This window comes from Mobula birostris, chromosome 19 (genome assembly GCF_030028105.1).
Source record: "Mobula birostris isolate sMobBir1 chromosome 19, sMobBir1.hap1, whole genome shotgun sequence".
NCBI lineage: Eukaryota > Metazoa > Chordata > Chondrichthyes > Myliobatiformes > Myliobatidae > Mobula > Mobula birostris.
Genome location: NC_092388.1, coordinates 2,538,398 through 2,550,756, shown reverse-complemented (window position 1 = coordinate 2,550,756; position 12,359 = coordinate 2,538,398). Strand labels below are relative to the sequence as shown.

Genomic DNA, 12,359 nt, shown 5'->3' with positions numbered 1-12,359 from the left:
CATTAAGTTTATCTGCCATTTCTTTGTCTCCAATTACTGCTTCACCAGCATCATTTTCCAGTGATCCAATATCAACTCTCACCTCATATTTTATCTAATCTCTTCTTATAGCTTTTTTAGTTGCCAAGCTGCAACTCCTTAGAGACCGTTTTAAAGAAATGGAGATGCAGCTAGATGACCTTCGGCTCATACAGGAGAATGAGGAGGTGATAGATAGGAGCTACAAGGAGGTAGTCATCTCTTAAGTTTCAGGAAACAGTCCTGAGTGACTGTCAGAAGAGGGAAAGGGAATAGGCATCCAGTGCAGAGTACCCCTGTGACCATTCCCCACAATAATAAGTATACCGCTTGGAATAATGTTGGGGAGGGGAGTGACCTACCAAGGGGAAGCATCAGTGACAAGGTCTCTGCCACTGTTTGGCTACGTGGCTCAGAAGGGAAATGGAGGAGAGGAAGACTGCAGTAGTGATTAGGTGGAGGAGTAGATAGGAGATTCTCTGGATGTGAAAATGAAACTTAGTTGGTGTGCTGCCTCCCAGGTGCTAGGGTCAAGGATGTCTCGGATTGGGTCCACAGCATTCTATAGGGTTTGAGTCAGCAGCCGGAAGTCATGATACATATTGGTACCAATGACATAGGTCAGAAAAGAGAGGAGGCCCTGAAGAGAAAATAGAGGGAGCTGGGTAGAAAGCTGAAAAGCAGGACCTCCAGGGTAGTAATCTCTGGCTCATTGCCTGTACCATATGCCAGTGAGGGTAAGAGTAAGATGATTTGGCAGATGAATGCGTGGCTGAGGACATGGTGCGGTGTTTCAGATTTCTGGATCATTATGATCTCTTTTGGGGAAGGTATGACCAAGACAAAAAAGGACAGGTTACACCTGAATCCAAGGGGGAGCAATTTTTTTTAGGCAGGTTTGCTAGAGCTGTTGGGGAGGATTAAATTAATTTGGCGGGGTGACGGGGACCAGAGTGATGGGACTGAGGGCAGGCAGTTGAATTAGAATTTTATTTCTTACATGCATTTCACAACATGGAGTAAAAATCTTTGTGTCTCCATCACTATGTACAAGTAATAAGGAAGGAAATGTGGGAGGATATTGTCCAAAGACTAAGATTGTATACATAATTGTTTTGTATACATGTATGTACAGTCAGATATGCATGCCACTATACATAATTGAGGTGTATAGATTAAGTAAATGGCAAGCTGGCTTTTTCCACTGAGGTTGGGTGATACCAGGACTAGAGGTCATGGGTTAAGGTGAGACTAGAACTAAAGGTCATGGGGTAAGGGTGAAAGGTGAAATAATTAAAGGCAATCTGACATGGAGTTTCTTCGCTCAGAGGCTGGTGTGTGTGTGGAACGAGCTGCCAGTGGAAGTGGTGGATGTGGGTTTGATTGCAATATTTAAGAGAAGTTTGAATAGGTACATAGATGGGAGGGGTATGGAAGGCTATGATTCAGGCGTGGCCTGATGGAACTAGGCAAAATAACAGTTGGGCATGCACTAGAAGGGCAATGGACCTAATTTTGTGCTATATATAGTGCTCTGTGACTCAACCTTTTATTTACTTTAGAATGTGTTTGACTCTATTGAGCCCTTGACTGTGCTAGACCAAACCCACTGCCCGAAGCCATTGCATGTACCCATGTCGGATGTTGAATGTTGGCAGTTCACACCTTTGCATGCACTGGTGTGATCACATAGCAATTTGGAAATAGTCTGATTTTGGTCTTGAAGTCTCCCAGAAGACTTTTATGTGAAAGTTAAATTGCTTGATAAAAAAGTGCTGTGAAACATCTTAATCATCTCTATACCTTTTAACATTCAGATGAGTCTTGGGCAGGTGGGGCTTGTCAGCCTTGGAGGGCAGCCCACCTAGGGGAAAGAAAACTGATTTTAAACCTCCGCTGCCTTGCGGCCAGACCCACCCATGGGAAAGGCAGTTTGATGTTTACAACTTCACTCTGGCAACCTCTGCGATGACACTGGTGCCAAGCTGTATCGGTGCTGGCCCTTCCCTTGGACTACACCAGTGACGTGGAGAGGGGGAACCCGCTGTATGGGGCAACAGCCGGTTCTTCAAATCTTCCTTCCCAGGCTTGCACCCTGGAGAGGACACAGTCCACCAGAGGCGCAAACACATGATCCCCTGGGATCGACGGGTGCCTATTAAGTCTCTTCATATTAAATTTGTAAAGTCTATGCTTTACTTTAAAGACTTTAAAAACAGTTTACCTTCCTTTCATTCTAATCCTCATTGAGTACCACCAGGGATCCTGGATCCTTATGGTAGTGTAAACTGTTCAATGGTTGTGTTACTGTGATCAAGTTGTTACTTAGACCTGAATTGGGGATGTCACAGCCAAAACTAAAAATTTATTGCCGCCTTCAGTTGTTGGGCAAGTTGTCTTCCTAAATCAATAGTGTGTGTCTGTGGTGAAGAGCCTTCTGCCGTGATGTAAGTTAAGGTCCCAGTAATGCATTTCCAAATCTCCTGTTTTCTTTGTTAAATGTTATTCATTTTTTCAAAACTTTTCTAGCCTCCGGTGTTCCTTTCTGCTGCTCACCCATTCATTTGTTACAGCAATATCTAACATTCATATACAGATTCATTCATTTGTCATGTGTACATCAAAAGATAGTGAAATGTGTCGTTTTCATCAACAACCAACACTGTCCGAGGATGTGCTGGGGGCAGCCCGCAAGTGTCATCACACATTCCAGTGCCAACATAGCACGTCCACAACTCACTAACCCTAACCCATTTGTCCTGGACTGTAGGAGCAAACTGGAACACCTGGAGGAAACCCACGCAGTCACAGGGAGAATGTACAAACTCCTTAAAGACAGCAGTGGGAATTGAACCCTGATCGGAGATCACTGATCTACCATTTGATTTGAATAGTTGCATTAATCTTTTCTTTTATTGTTTTCAGAAATGGAGAAGAGAGCTTGAGAAAAACAGGGAAAAGGTACTTGGAAGTGAAAGTTCATCTAAAAAGAAGGAGGTAATAGTTATCAAAGTGATTACAGTTGGGCACACTTTAAATGTGGGGCAATTACATTTTCTTCTGCTGGGACTTAATAAAAATTTGTTTTCAATAAGCTTGACTAAGTTCCTGGCTGGTACATACACCTATCATAAATTCAGGAACAAAGCTAAAAGTCTGAAATAGTGGATTCCGGTTAACTGGGTTGCATCAAGACCGGTACATTTTGGCTCAGTCAAGCGGCTGCCCTAAATGGCTGAAATTTTATGGAGTAACAAATTATGTATTTACATGAAATATGGAACAAATTGGAAATTACTGATACTACTAGAGTTCTATAAAACTGTATTAGTTCCTAATGGTTATCGATGGAGGAATTTGTCCAGTGAATGCTGTTATGTTCTTTTCGCTAACTGAGAATGAACAAAATCAGTACAGCTACCTACTGCAGTTAATCAACTGTCTTCATACAATGCTTTTGACGATTGCGTCCTCCAGATCTTCATTTTCATTGTAACATTCAAGATGTGTATCGACACCTTCAAATTCTTTGTAGTTTCTAACTTGTTGAAGTAGTAAAATTGTTTTATTTTCATTCCCGGACATTTCTTGCATCTCCAAGCCTGAATGATTGAAACCGCAGTGAGCAAAATAGTTCTGAATTGTCTACTATTTATTTCTCATTAACAAGCAGTGATGGAAATTACTGCTTTTTGAACACAAACACATGCAGCAAGTACTGTTTAAAAAACTGTTCACTCCAAGCATGGCGTAGTATCTAATGGCCACAGAAGTGCAAAACTAGTTAGGGACTATTTGGCTACAGTCTCCTGGCCCAGCATGGCATCCCACCTATTTTCTTGATTAGTTTTCGTTCTCTATATGTTGTCCCAAATAAGCATCCACCCCAATTAACTTATGGCCCAGTTAACCAGAATTTACTGTATATGGAAATAAAAGATAATGTCTGAAAATTTAAATAACTTGTTAGAAAGAGGTATTGACCCTTTCTGAGGCTGTCATAAGGTGTACTGGTGGCATGGTTTAAACTGATCTTTGACCCTGTTTTCTGTACCTACGATTGCAAGATAAAAGTTTGTGAACCCATGCAAATACCTGGTTTTCTGCATAAAATATAGTCCAATCTTCATCGAATTCACAGTAATAGCCAAATACTATTTGCCTAAACCAATAACACACAAACAATTATAGTTCTTCTCAATAAGGAGTACACCATTTAATCAATCACAGTCTAGGTTCCAAAAGTATGGGGTAATGCCTACTACAAAAGTTATTGGGAGTCAGGTGTTCCAGTCAGTGAAATAAGATTGGAGATGCCCTGCCCTATAAAAAGACACAATCAGGTTACTCACAGAGCCTGCTCTTCTGAAGAAAGATCTGTTTATGTGCGCCATGCCTCAATCAAAACAACTTTCAGAGAGCCTTAGAAGAACAATTGTAGAGAGGCATGAAGCTGGCAAAGGCAACAAAAGCATTTCTAAAGATGTGAGTGTTCATCAGTCCACAGCAAGAGAAATTGCCTACAAATGAAGGAAATTCAATACTATTGCTACTTTCCCTAGGAGTGGGCATCCTGTAAAGATTACACCAAGAGTACAACGTGCAATGCTGAAGGAGGTGAAAAAGAACCCAAGGGTAATAGCAAAAGACCTGCAGAAATCTCTAGAACTTACTAAAGTCTCTGTACTTATGTCCACTATGAGAACAACACTCAACAAGAATGGTGTTCATGCAGGACCATAAGATATAGGACCAGAATTATGTCATTTGGCCCTTCAAGTCTTCTCCACCATTTCATCATGGCTGATCTATTTTTCTTCTTGGCCCCAATCTCCTGCCTTCTTGTATCCCTTCATTCCTTGACTCAGTCAAGAATGTCAACCTCTGCCTTAATTATTCATACAGGCTTGGCCTCTACAGCTGCCTGTGGCAACACATTCCACAGATTCCCAACTCTCTGGCTAAAGAAGTTCCTCCTTCATTCTAACAGGATGCCCTTCTATTCTGTGGCTGCGTCCTCTGGTCTATGATTCTTCCACCATAGGAAACATCCTCTCCATATCCACTCTTATCAAGGCCTTTCACCATTCGGTAGGTTTTAATACGGTCACCCCTCATTCTTTTGAATTCCAAGGAATAGGTCCCAGAGCTAATAAAACGCTCTTCATTTGACAAGCAGTTCAAACCTGGAATCAGTCTCATGAACCTCCTTTGAACCCTCTCCAGTTTCAGCATATTCTTAGAACCATAGAACATTACAGCACAGAAACAGGTCTTTTGGCCCTTCTTGGCTATGCCGAATCATTTTTCTGCCTCGTCCCATTGACATGCACCTGGACCACATTCCTCCATACAGCTCTCATCCATGTACCTGTCCAACTTTTTCTTAAATGTTAAAAGTGAGCCTGCATTTACCACTTCATTTGGCAGCTCATTCCACACTCCCACCACTCTGTGTGAAGAAGCCCCCCCCCCATGTTCCCTTTAAACTTTTCCCCCTTCACCCTTAACCCATGTCCTCTGGTTTTTTTCTCCCCTTGCCTCAGTGGAAAAAGCCTGCTTGCATTCACTCTATCTATACCCATCATAATTTTGTATACCTCTATCAAATCTCCCCTCATTCTTCTACGCTGCAGGGAATAAAGTCCTAACCTATTCAACCTTTCTCTGTAACTCAGTTTCTCAAGTCCCGGCAACATCCTTGTAAACCTTCTCTGCACTCTTTCAACCTTATTAATATCCTTCCTGTAATTTGGTGACCAAAACTGCACACAATACTCCAAATTTGGCCCCACCAATGCCTTATACAACCTCACCATAGCATTCAATCTCTTACACTCAATACTTGGATTTATAAAGACCAATGTACCAAAAGCTCTCTTAAAGGCCCAATCTACCTGTGACGCCATTTTTAGGGAATTTTGTATCTGTATTTCCAGATCCCTCTGTGTTACTGCACTCCTCAGTGCCCTACCATTTACCTTGTATGTTTTGCCTTGGTTTGTCCTTCCAAAGTGCAATACCTCACACTTGTCTGTATTAAACTTCATCTGCCATTGTTCAGCCCATTTTTCCAGCTGGTCCAAATCCCTCTGCAAATTTCCTCACTGTCCACTACACCTCCATTCTTTGTGTCATCAGCAAATTTGCTGATCCAGTTTACTACATTATCATCTAGATCATTGATATAGATGACAAGTAACAATGGACCCTGCACTGATCCCTGTGGCACACCACTAGTCACAGGCCTCCACTCGAGAAGCAATCCTCCACTACTACTCTCTGGCTTCTTCCACTGAGCCAATGTCTGATCCAATTTGCTACCTCTCCATGTATACCTAGCGACTGAATCTTCCTAACTAACCTCCAATGCGGGACCTTGTCAAAGGCCTTACTGAAGTCCATGTAGACAACATCCACTGCCTTCCCTTCATCGACTTTCCTGGGAACCTCCTCGAAAAACTCTTACTAGATTGGTTAAACATGACCTACAAAGCCATGTTGACTCTCCCTAATAAGTCCCTATCTATCTAAATACTTGTAGATCCTATCTCTTAGTACTCCTTCCAATAATTTACCTACTACTGACGTCAAACTTACCGGCCTATAATTTCCCAGATTACTTTTAGAGCCTTTTTTAAACAACGGAACAACATGAGCTATCCTCCAATCCTCCGGCACTTCACCGGTAGACACCAACATTTTAAATATATTTGCCAGGGCCCCTGCAATTTCAACACTAGTCTCCTTCAAGGTCCGAGGGAATACCCTGTCAGGTCCTGGGGATTTATCTACTCTGATTTGCCTTGAGATAGCAAGCACCTCCTCCTCTTCAATCTGTATAGGTTCCATGACCTCACTACTTGTTTGCCTTATTTCCATAGACTCCATGCCAGTTTACTTAGTGAATACAGATGCAAAAAAAACATTTAAGATCACCCACATTTCTTTTGGTTCCATACATAGCCGACCACTCTGATCTTCAAGAGGACAAATTTTATCCCTTACTATCCTTTTGCTGTTAATATACCTGTAGAAGCACTTTGGATTATCCTTCACCTTGACTGGCAAAACAACTTCATGTCTTCTTTTGGCCCTCCTGATTTCTTTCTTAAGTATTTTTTTGCACTTTTTATACTCCTCAAGCACCTTATTTGCTCCCTGTTTCCTATACATGTCATACATCTCTCTCTTCTTCTTTATCAGAGTTTCAATATCCCTTGAGAACCAAGGTTCCTTATTCTTATTCTCATTAGGACAATGGGCCCAAACGTGCTTACAATACTCCAAGTAAGGCCTCACCAGTGCTTTATAAAGTCTCAATATTCCATCCTTACTTTTATATTCTGGTTCTCTTGAAATTAGCACTAACATCATATTTGTCTTTCTCACCACAGATTCAACTAGCAAATTAACCTTTAGAAAATTGTGTACAAGGACTCCCCAGTCCCTTTGCGCCTCAGTTTTTTGTATTTTCTCTCCACTTAGAAAATAGTCAACCCTTTCATTTTTTCTACCAAGTGCATGACCATATGCTTCCCCACAATGCTTTCCATCTGCCCATTCTCCTAATCCAAGTCCTTCTATAGCCTCTCTACTTCCTCAAAACTACTTGCCCCTCCACCTATCTTTTTATCATCGGCAAGCTTTGCAACAAAGCCATGAATTCCATCATCCAAATCATTCACGTATAACGTTGAAAATCAGTCCCAACACAGACCCCAGTGGAACTCCACTAGTCACCAGCAGCCAACCAGAGAACATTCCCTTTATTCCCACTCTTTGCCTCCTGCCAGTCAGCCACTGCTTTATCCATGCTAGAATCTTCCCTGTAATACCACGGGATTGTAGCTTGTTAAGCAGCCTCGTGTGGCACCTTGTCAAAGGCCTCCTGAAAATCCAAATACACAACATCAACACCACTGCTCTCCAAAAAAAATTGCTGCAAGTTTCAAGTTTGCAAAAGAACCCCCCCTCCCTCCCTGAATGTTGCACAGTGCTTCTGGAATAATGTTCTGTGGATAGATGAGACAAAAGTAGAACTTTTCGGCTGAAATGGTCACCCTGTGTTTGAAGGAAAAATTGCACTGCACACCAACACCAAACCTCATCTCAACTATGAAGCATGGTGGAAGGAGCATCACGGCTTGGGGGCTGCTTTGCTGCCTCAGGGCTTGGACAGCTCGCATTCATTGAGGGAGCAATGAATTCAAAATTGTATCAAGACATTTAACAGGAGAATGTCAGGTAACAGTCCGTCACCTGGAGCTTAATAGAAGGTGGATGATGCAACAAGACAATGATATGAAACATGAGTAAATCAACAACAGAAGTTTCGGAATGGCCAGATCAGAGTCCACACCTTATCCTAATTGAGATGCTGTGTCAAGACCTGAAGAGGGCTGTTCCTACAAGGTATTCCAGAAATCTTGATGAACTGAAACAGTTTTGTATGGAGGAATGGTCTAAACTTCATCCTTGCTCTTGTGCAGTTCTGATCAGCAGCTACAGGAAACGTTTGGTAGAGGTTCTACCAGTTATTAAATGCAAGGGTTCACATACTTTTTCCAGCTTGGATTGTGAATGATTAAACAACCTGTTCAAAAAAGGCAAGAAAATTTTAAATCTTTTTTATCTCTCTCCCCCCCCCCCCCATACTATCCTTCAAATACTTTAAAATTCAAGTTCAGGTTTAATTGTAATTTAACCCCCCCCCCCCGCCGTATCAGACGGTGATGCAGCCAGCCAGAATGTTCTCCACAGTATATTTGTAGAAGTTTTTGAGTGTTTTAGCTGACAAACCAAATCTCCTCAAACTCCTAATCAAATATAGCCACTGCCATGCCTTCTTTATAGCTGCATCAATATGTTGTGTCCAGGTTGGGTCCTCAGAGATATTGAAATTTAAGATCTTGAAATTGCTCACTCTCTCCACTTCTGATCTCTCTGAGGATTGGTTTGTGTTTCCTCGTCTTACCCTTCCTGAAGTCCATAATCAGTTCTTTGGTCTTCCTACACTGAGTGCAAGGTTGTTGCTGCGACACCACTCAACAAACTGGTATATCTCGCTCCTGTAGGCCTTTTGTCACCATCTGAAATGTTGCCCACAGTGGTTGTTTCCTCTGGGTGCTGCAGTTTCCTTACGCGTCCCAAAGCTGTATAGGTTAGCAGGTTAATAGGTGATGTGGATGTAATTGGACAGGACGAGTCTGTAACCGTACTGTATCTGTAAATAACAAGAAAAGTAAAGAAAATTCCTGTGCAGGATACAGGGGTTCTGCCAAGGCCACATTTTATTATTCATTTTTGGTTACAGGATATAGAACAGCACAGGCTCTTCAGCCCATTATGTTGTGCTGACCCTTTAATCTACTATGACTTAACCTTTCCCTTCTACATGGTCCTCCATTTTTCTTTCATCTCTGTAACTATCTTAAATGTCCCTAATGTATTTGCCTCTATCACCACCCCTGACAACTTGCTGTATGCACTCACCAGTCTGTTTAAAATTTAAAAAATTAACTCTAACCCCCCCCCCCATACTATCCTTCAAATACCTTAAAATTCAAGTTCCAGTTTAATTGTAATTTAACCATACAGATGTATACAGCTAAACGATACAGTGTTCCTCCTGGGCCAAGGTACACAGCACAGTCACACAAAAGCACAGCACATACAGTTACGATAGCACACAGTCACAAAAAATAATATTAGCACAAGTCGCTGAGTGGCATGGCCTGAAGGTTGATGGTGCATGGATTATTGTCCTAGAGCCATGTTTCTGCAAAAACAAGCACACAGCAGTTCTTCATCTCACACTGGATCAGCCAGTCAAACTCTAGATGGACTTCCAGCGAGCAAACACTGGAGATCTGGCCTGTAGGGCTAGTCCCCAACTCAGCACAACCGCCACGCCTCTGCTCTCTCCTGCACCACCTCCAGTGCTTCAACCCTTGGGTGGCTGTAACAGGCAACACCGTGGCATCAGGGCCAGGTCTGCATAGCGGTCGAGGCCACACAACTTCTTCCATCACCGCTCTCGCAGTATTTTTATTTTACCAGTGTCCAACAGGGCCTTGCGATCACAAGAAAAATGTTTAAGACACATTTTTCATAGAAAGTGATGCCCCCTCGTACTCTGCCGTCACCATAGGACCTTTCTTCCCGCCTGCGCTGCCTAGGTTTAGGAGGATCGATGCTTGAGCACCCATTCCACTCTTCAGGTCAGGGGACATTCCACAGTGGCACAGAGAGCTACAATGACTGGAAGGCTGTACGTTGAGTATCCTAGACAGACCACCTGGCAAGGCTAATGAGTCCCATCTACCCAAGTTGTCCTCCTAGGCTGGCTGCCAGCCAAGGCTGATGAGCCCAGCCTACCTGTCCAGTTATACTGTTGGATATGCGGCCATTCCATGACATAGACTTGGTAAGAGCAGGGACGCCATGAGAAGGCACAGTAGTGTGAGGTGAGGTGAGGTGAGGACCTCTGTCAGTCAGAGTTGACCATGGTTTTGCATCCTAGCTGTCGAGATGCACAAGCCTGGGCAGCACAATGTGGAGAGCAAGCTGTTGCCCATGTAGCAAGCTCCACTTCTCCACGCATCTGATGAACCCAAGGGAATGGCAGAGACCAGTATAGTTTGGTAACAGCAGTGTCGCAGGACTTGCCAATCAGCATTGAACTCCATGTAGGACTTCCTTAGGGACTCCAGCTCTGGATTTTTCCATCAGGGTTTACTCCTGAAGCCTTCCCCATGAGTGGGTGCAGCTGCAAGGCAGCGAACATTAAAGATCAGAGTTTTCCTTCTAGATGAGCTGCCAACCATGGCTGACGAGCCCCATTCTGCCCAAAACGACTGGTTTAAAAGGCACTAGTAACCCGCCTTTTCCCCCTTCTCCAGTATGTAGAAACAGTTCAGCCGGGATTAGTAGCTAAGCCACACATGAAGGCTGCCGGTTGTCAGAGGCTATTTTTGAGGTGCATGTCCTTGGGAGAATTTAATAGGTAGTGGGAGCTTGTTCCCATTACCACCCCCAGCTATAACAACCTTGAGGAACCACAATAGTGTAGGAGAGGCCATATGCGAGTGACCTCCTTCGTGGCAAACCAATCAGTGGTCCTGCGGTGATCACTACACCTAGAAAGGAGAGGCTATGGGAGACGCTTCCTTAAGTGAGCAGGGTGTCCAGCCCAGGACTCACCTGTCCTACAGTGATGGAGAAGGGGTGAAACAACAGCTGTTAGATAACACTGAAAGTCAGTCTCAACTCTGCATGTAGGGCTCAGATCCAAGGGTCACCTGTCTGTTGACCTGAGGCAGCAACAGCATTTGGCAGCCCTCTGTTTTGCAGCAGCAGTATGGTGCAAAACCAGAATTATAGCAAATTAAAATCAATAAATAATTCCAAAAAATTAATATTCATGGTATCAGTTGAAAGTTAAACCGTGAGCAGATTTTACTTCCTGAATTCTGATTCTCATTTTAGTTCATCTGTAATATGCGATCCATAATTTCATAACTCCAGAATAATCCCTAATAGCTGCTAAAGGTGCCATTATAAATATACCTTAGTAATTTCTAGCTATTCAGATGTTTTATGATTGAACCTGATTTTCTGCTTGTTGCACTTCTATTATTTTCTGAATGGCTAATTCTTTTAATGAAAAAGAAACAACTTTCTCAATGTAAAATGCCTGAAATGTGTTCTAATTTAATGAAATTTGTTTTTGTTCTCCATCCCATTCAGAAAAAACGAAAGGAAAAGAAGAAAAGTAGGGTGAGCAAATCCTCAAAGAAACATCTTTTCCCCTAAAAAATTGTTCATTTTTGTCCATTCCTATTTATTTTTAAACTTTCATTTCTATCAAATGAATGTTAAATCTCACAAGCTGTACTCTGTTGTGTTTGGTCAAGCCGTCTTCATCTTCTTCCTCCTCATCATCAAGTTCTGATTCTTCCAGCAGCTCTTCGGACACTGATAGTGAGGTACGTCAAAATCACTTAAATCGAATAACTTTTGTACTAGAGTATTAAGGAAGGAAAAATGAGTAAAAATACTTTCTGGATCAAAAATTCAGAAAATGGTATCCATGATCACCATATATTGAAATTTATTGTCATAATTCTAGGTTGTCAATGCCATGAAAACGTGTTTTTGCAGCAGCAGTGGGACAGTAAATCACAAACGCAAGTTAACATAAATTAACAAATTATAGATAACCTACACAATAATTATCTTCCTATTCAATATTCTCAGTATTCCTATCGAATATTGGAAGTCCTAGACGGAGTGGATGTGGAGAGAATATTTCCTATAGTGTGGGTGTGTAGGATCAG

At 42.4% G+C, this 12,359-nt stretch overlaps 1 protein-coding gene across 2 annotated transcripts in view; it reads left to right on the top strand.

Annotated features, from left to right (window-relative positions):
- fam133b (family with sequence similarity 133 member B) overlaps nt 1–12,359 on the top strand; it is a 52,233-nt gene that overhangs the window by 14,070 nt on the left and 25,804 nt on the right. For both annotated transcript variants that reach the window (XR_011889706.1, XM_072283124.1), the window contains exons 4-6: nt 2,944–3,015; nt 11,770–11,799; nt 11,937–12,008. Coding sequence is in view for 1 of the 2 variants with exons in the window: in XM_072283124.1 (XP_072139225.1) it covers nt 2,944–3,015; nt 11,770–11,799; nt 11,937–12,008 (174 nt within the window). In the remaining variant the exon portion in view is untranslated. The remainder of the gene's footprint in view (nt 1–2,943; nt 3,016–11,769; nt 11,800–11,936; nt 12,009–12,359) is intronic.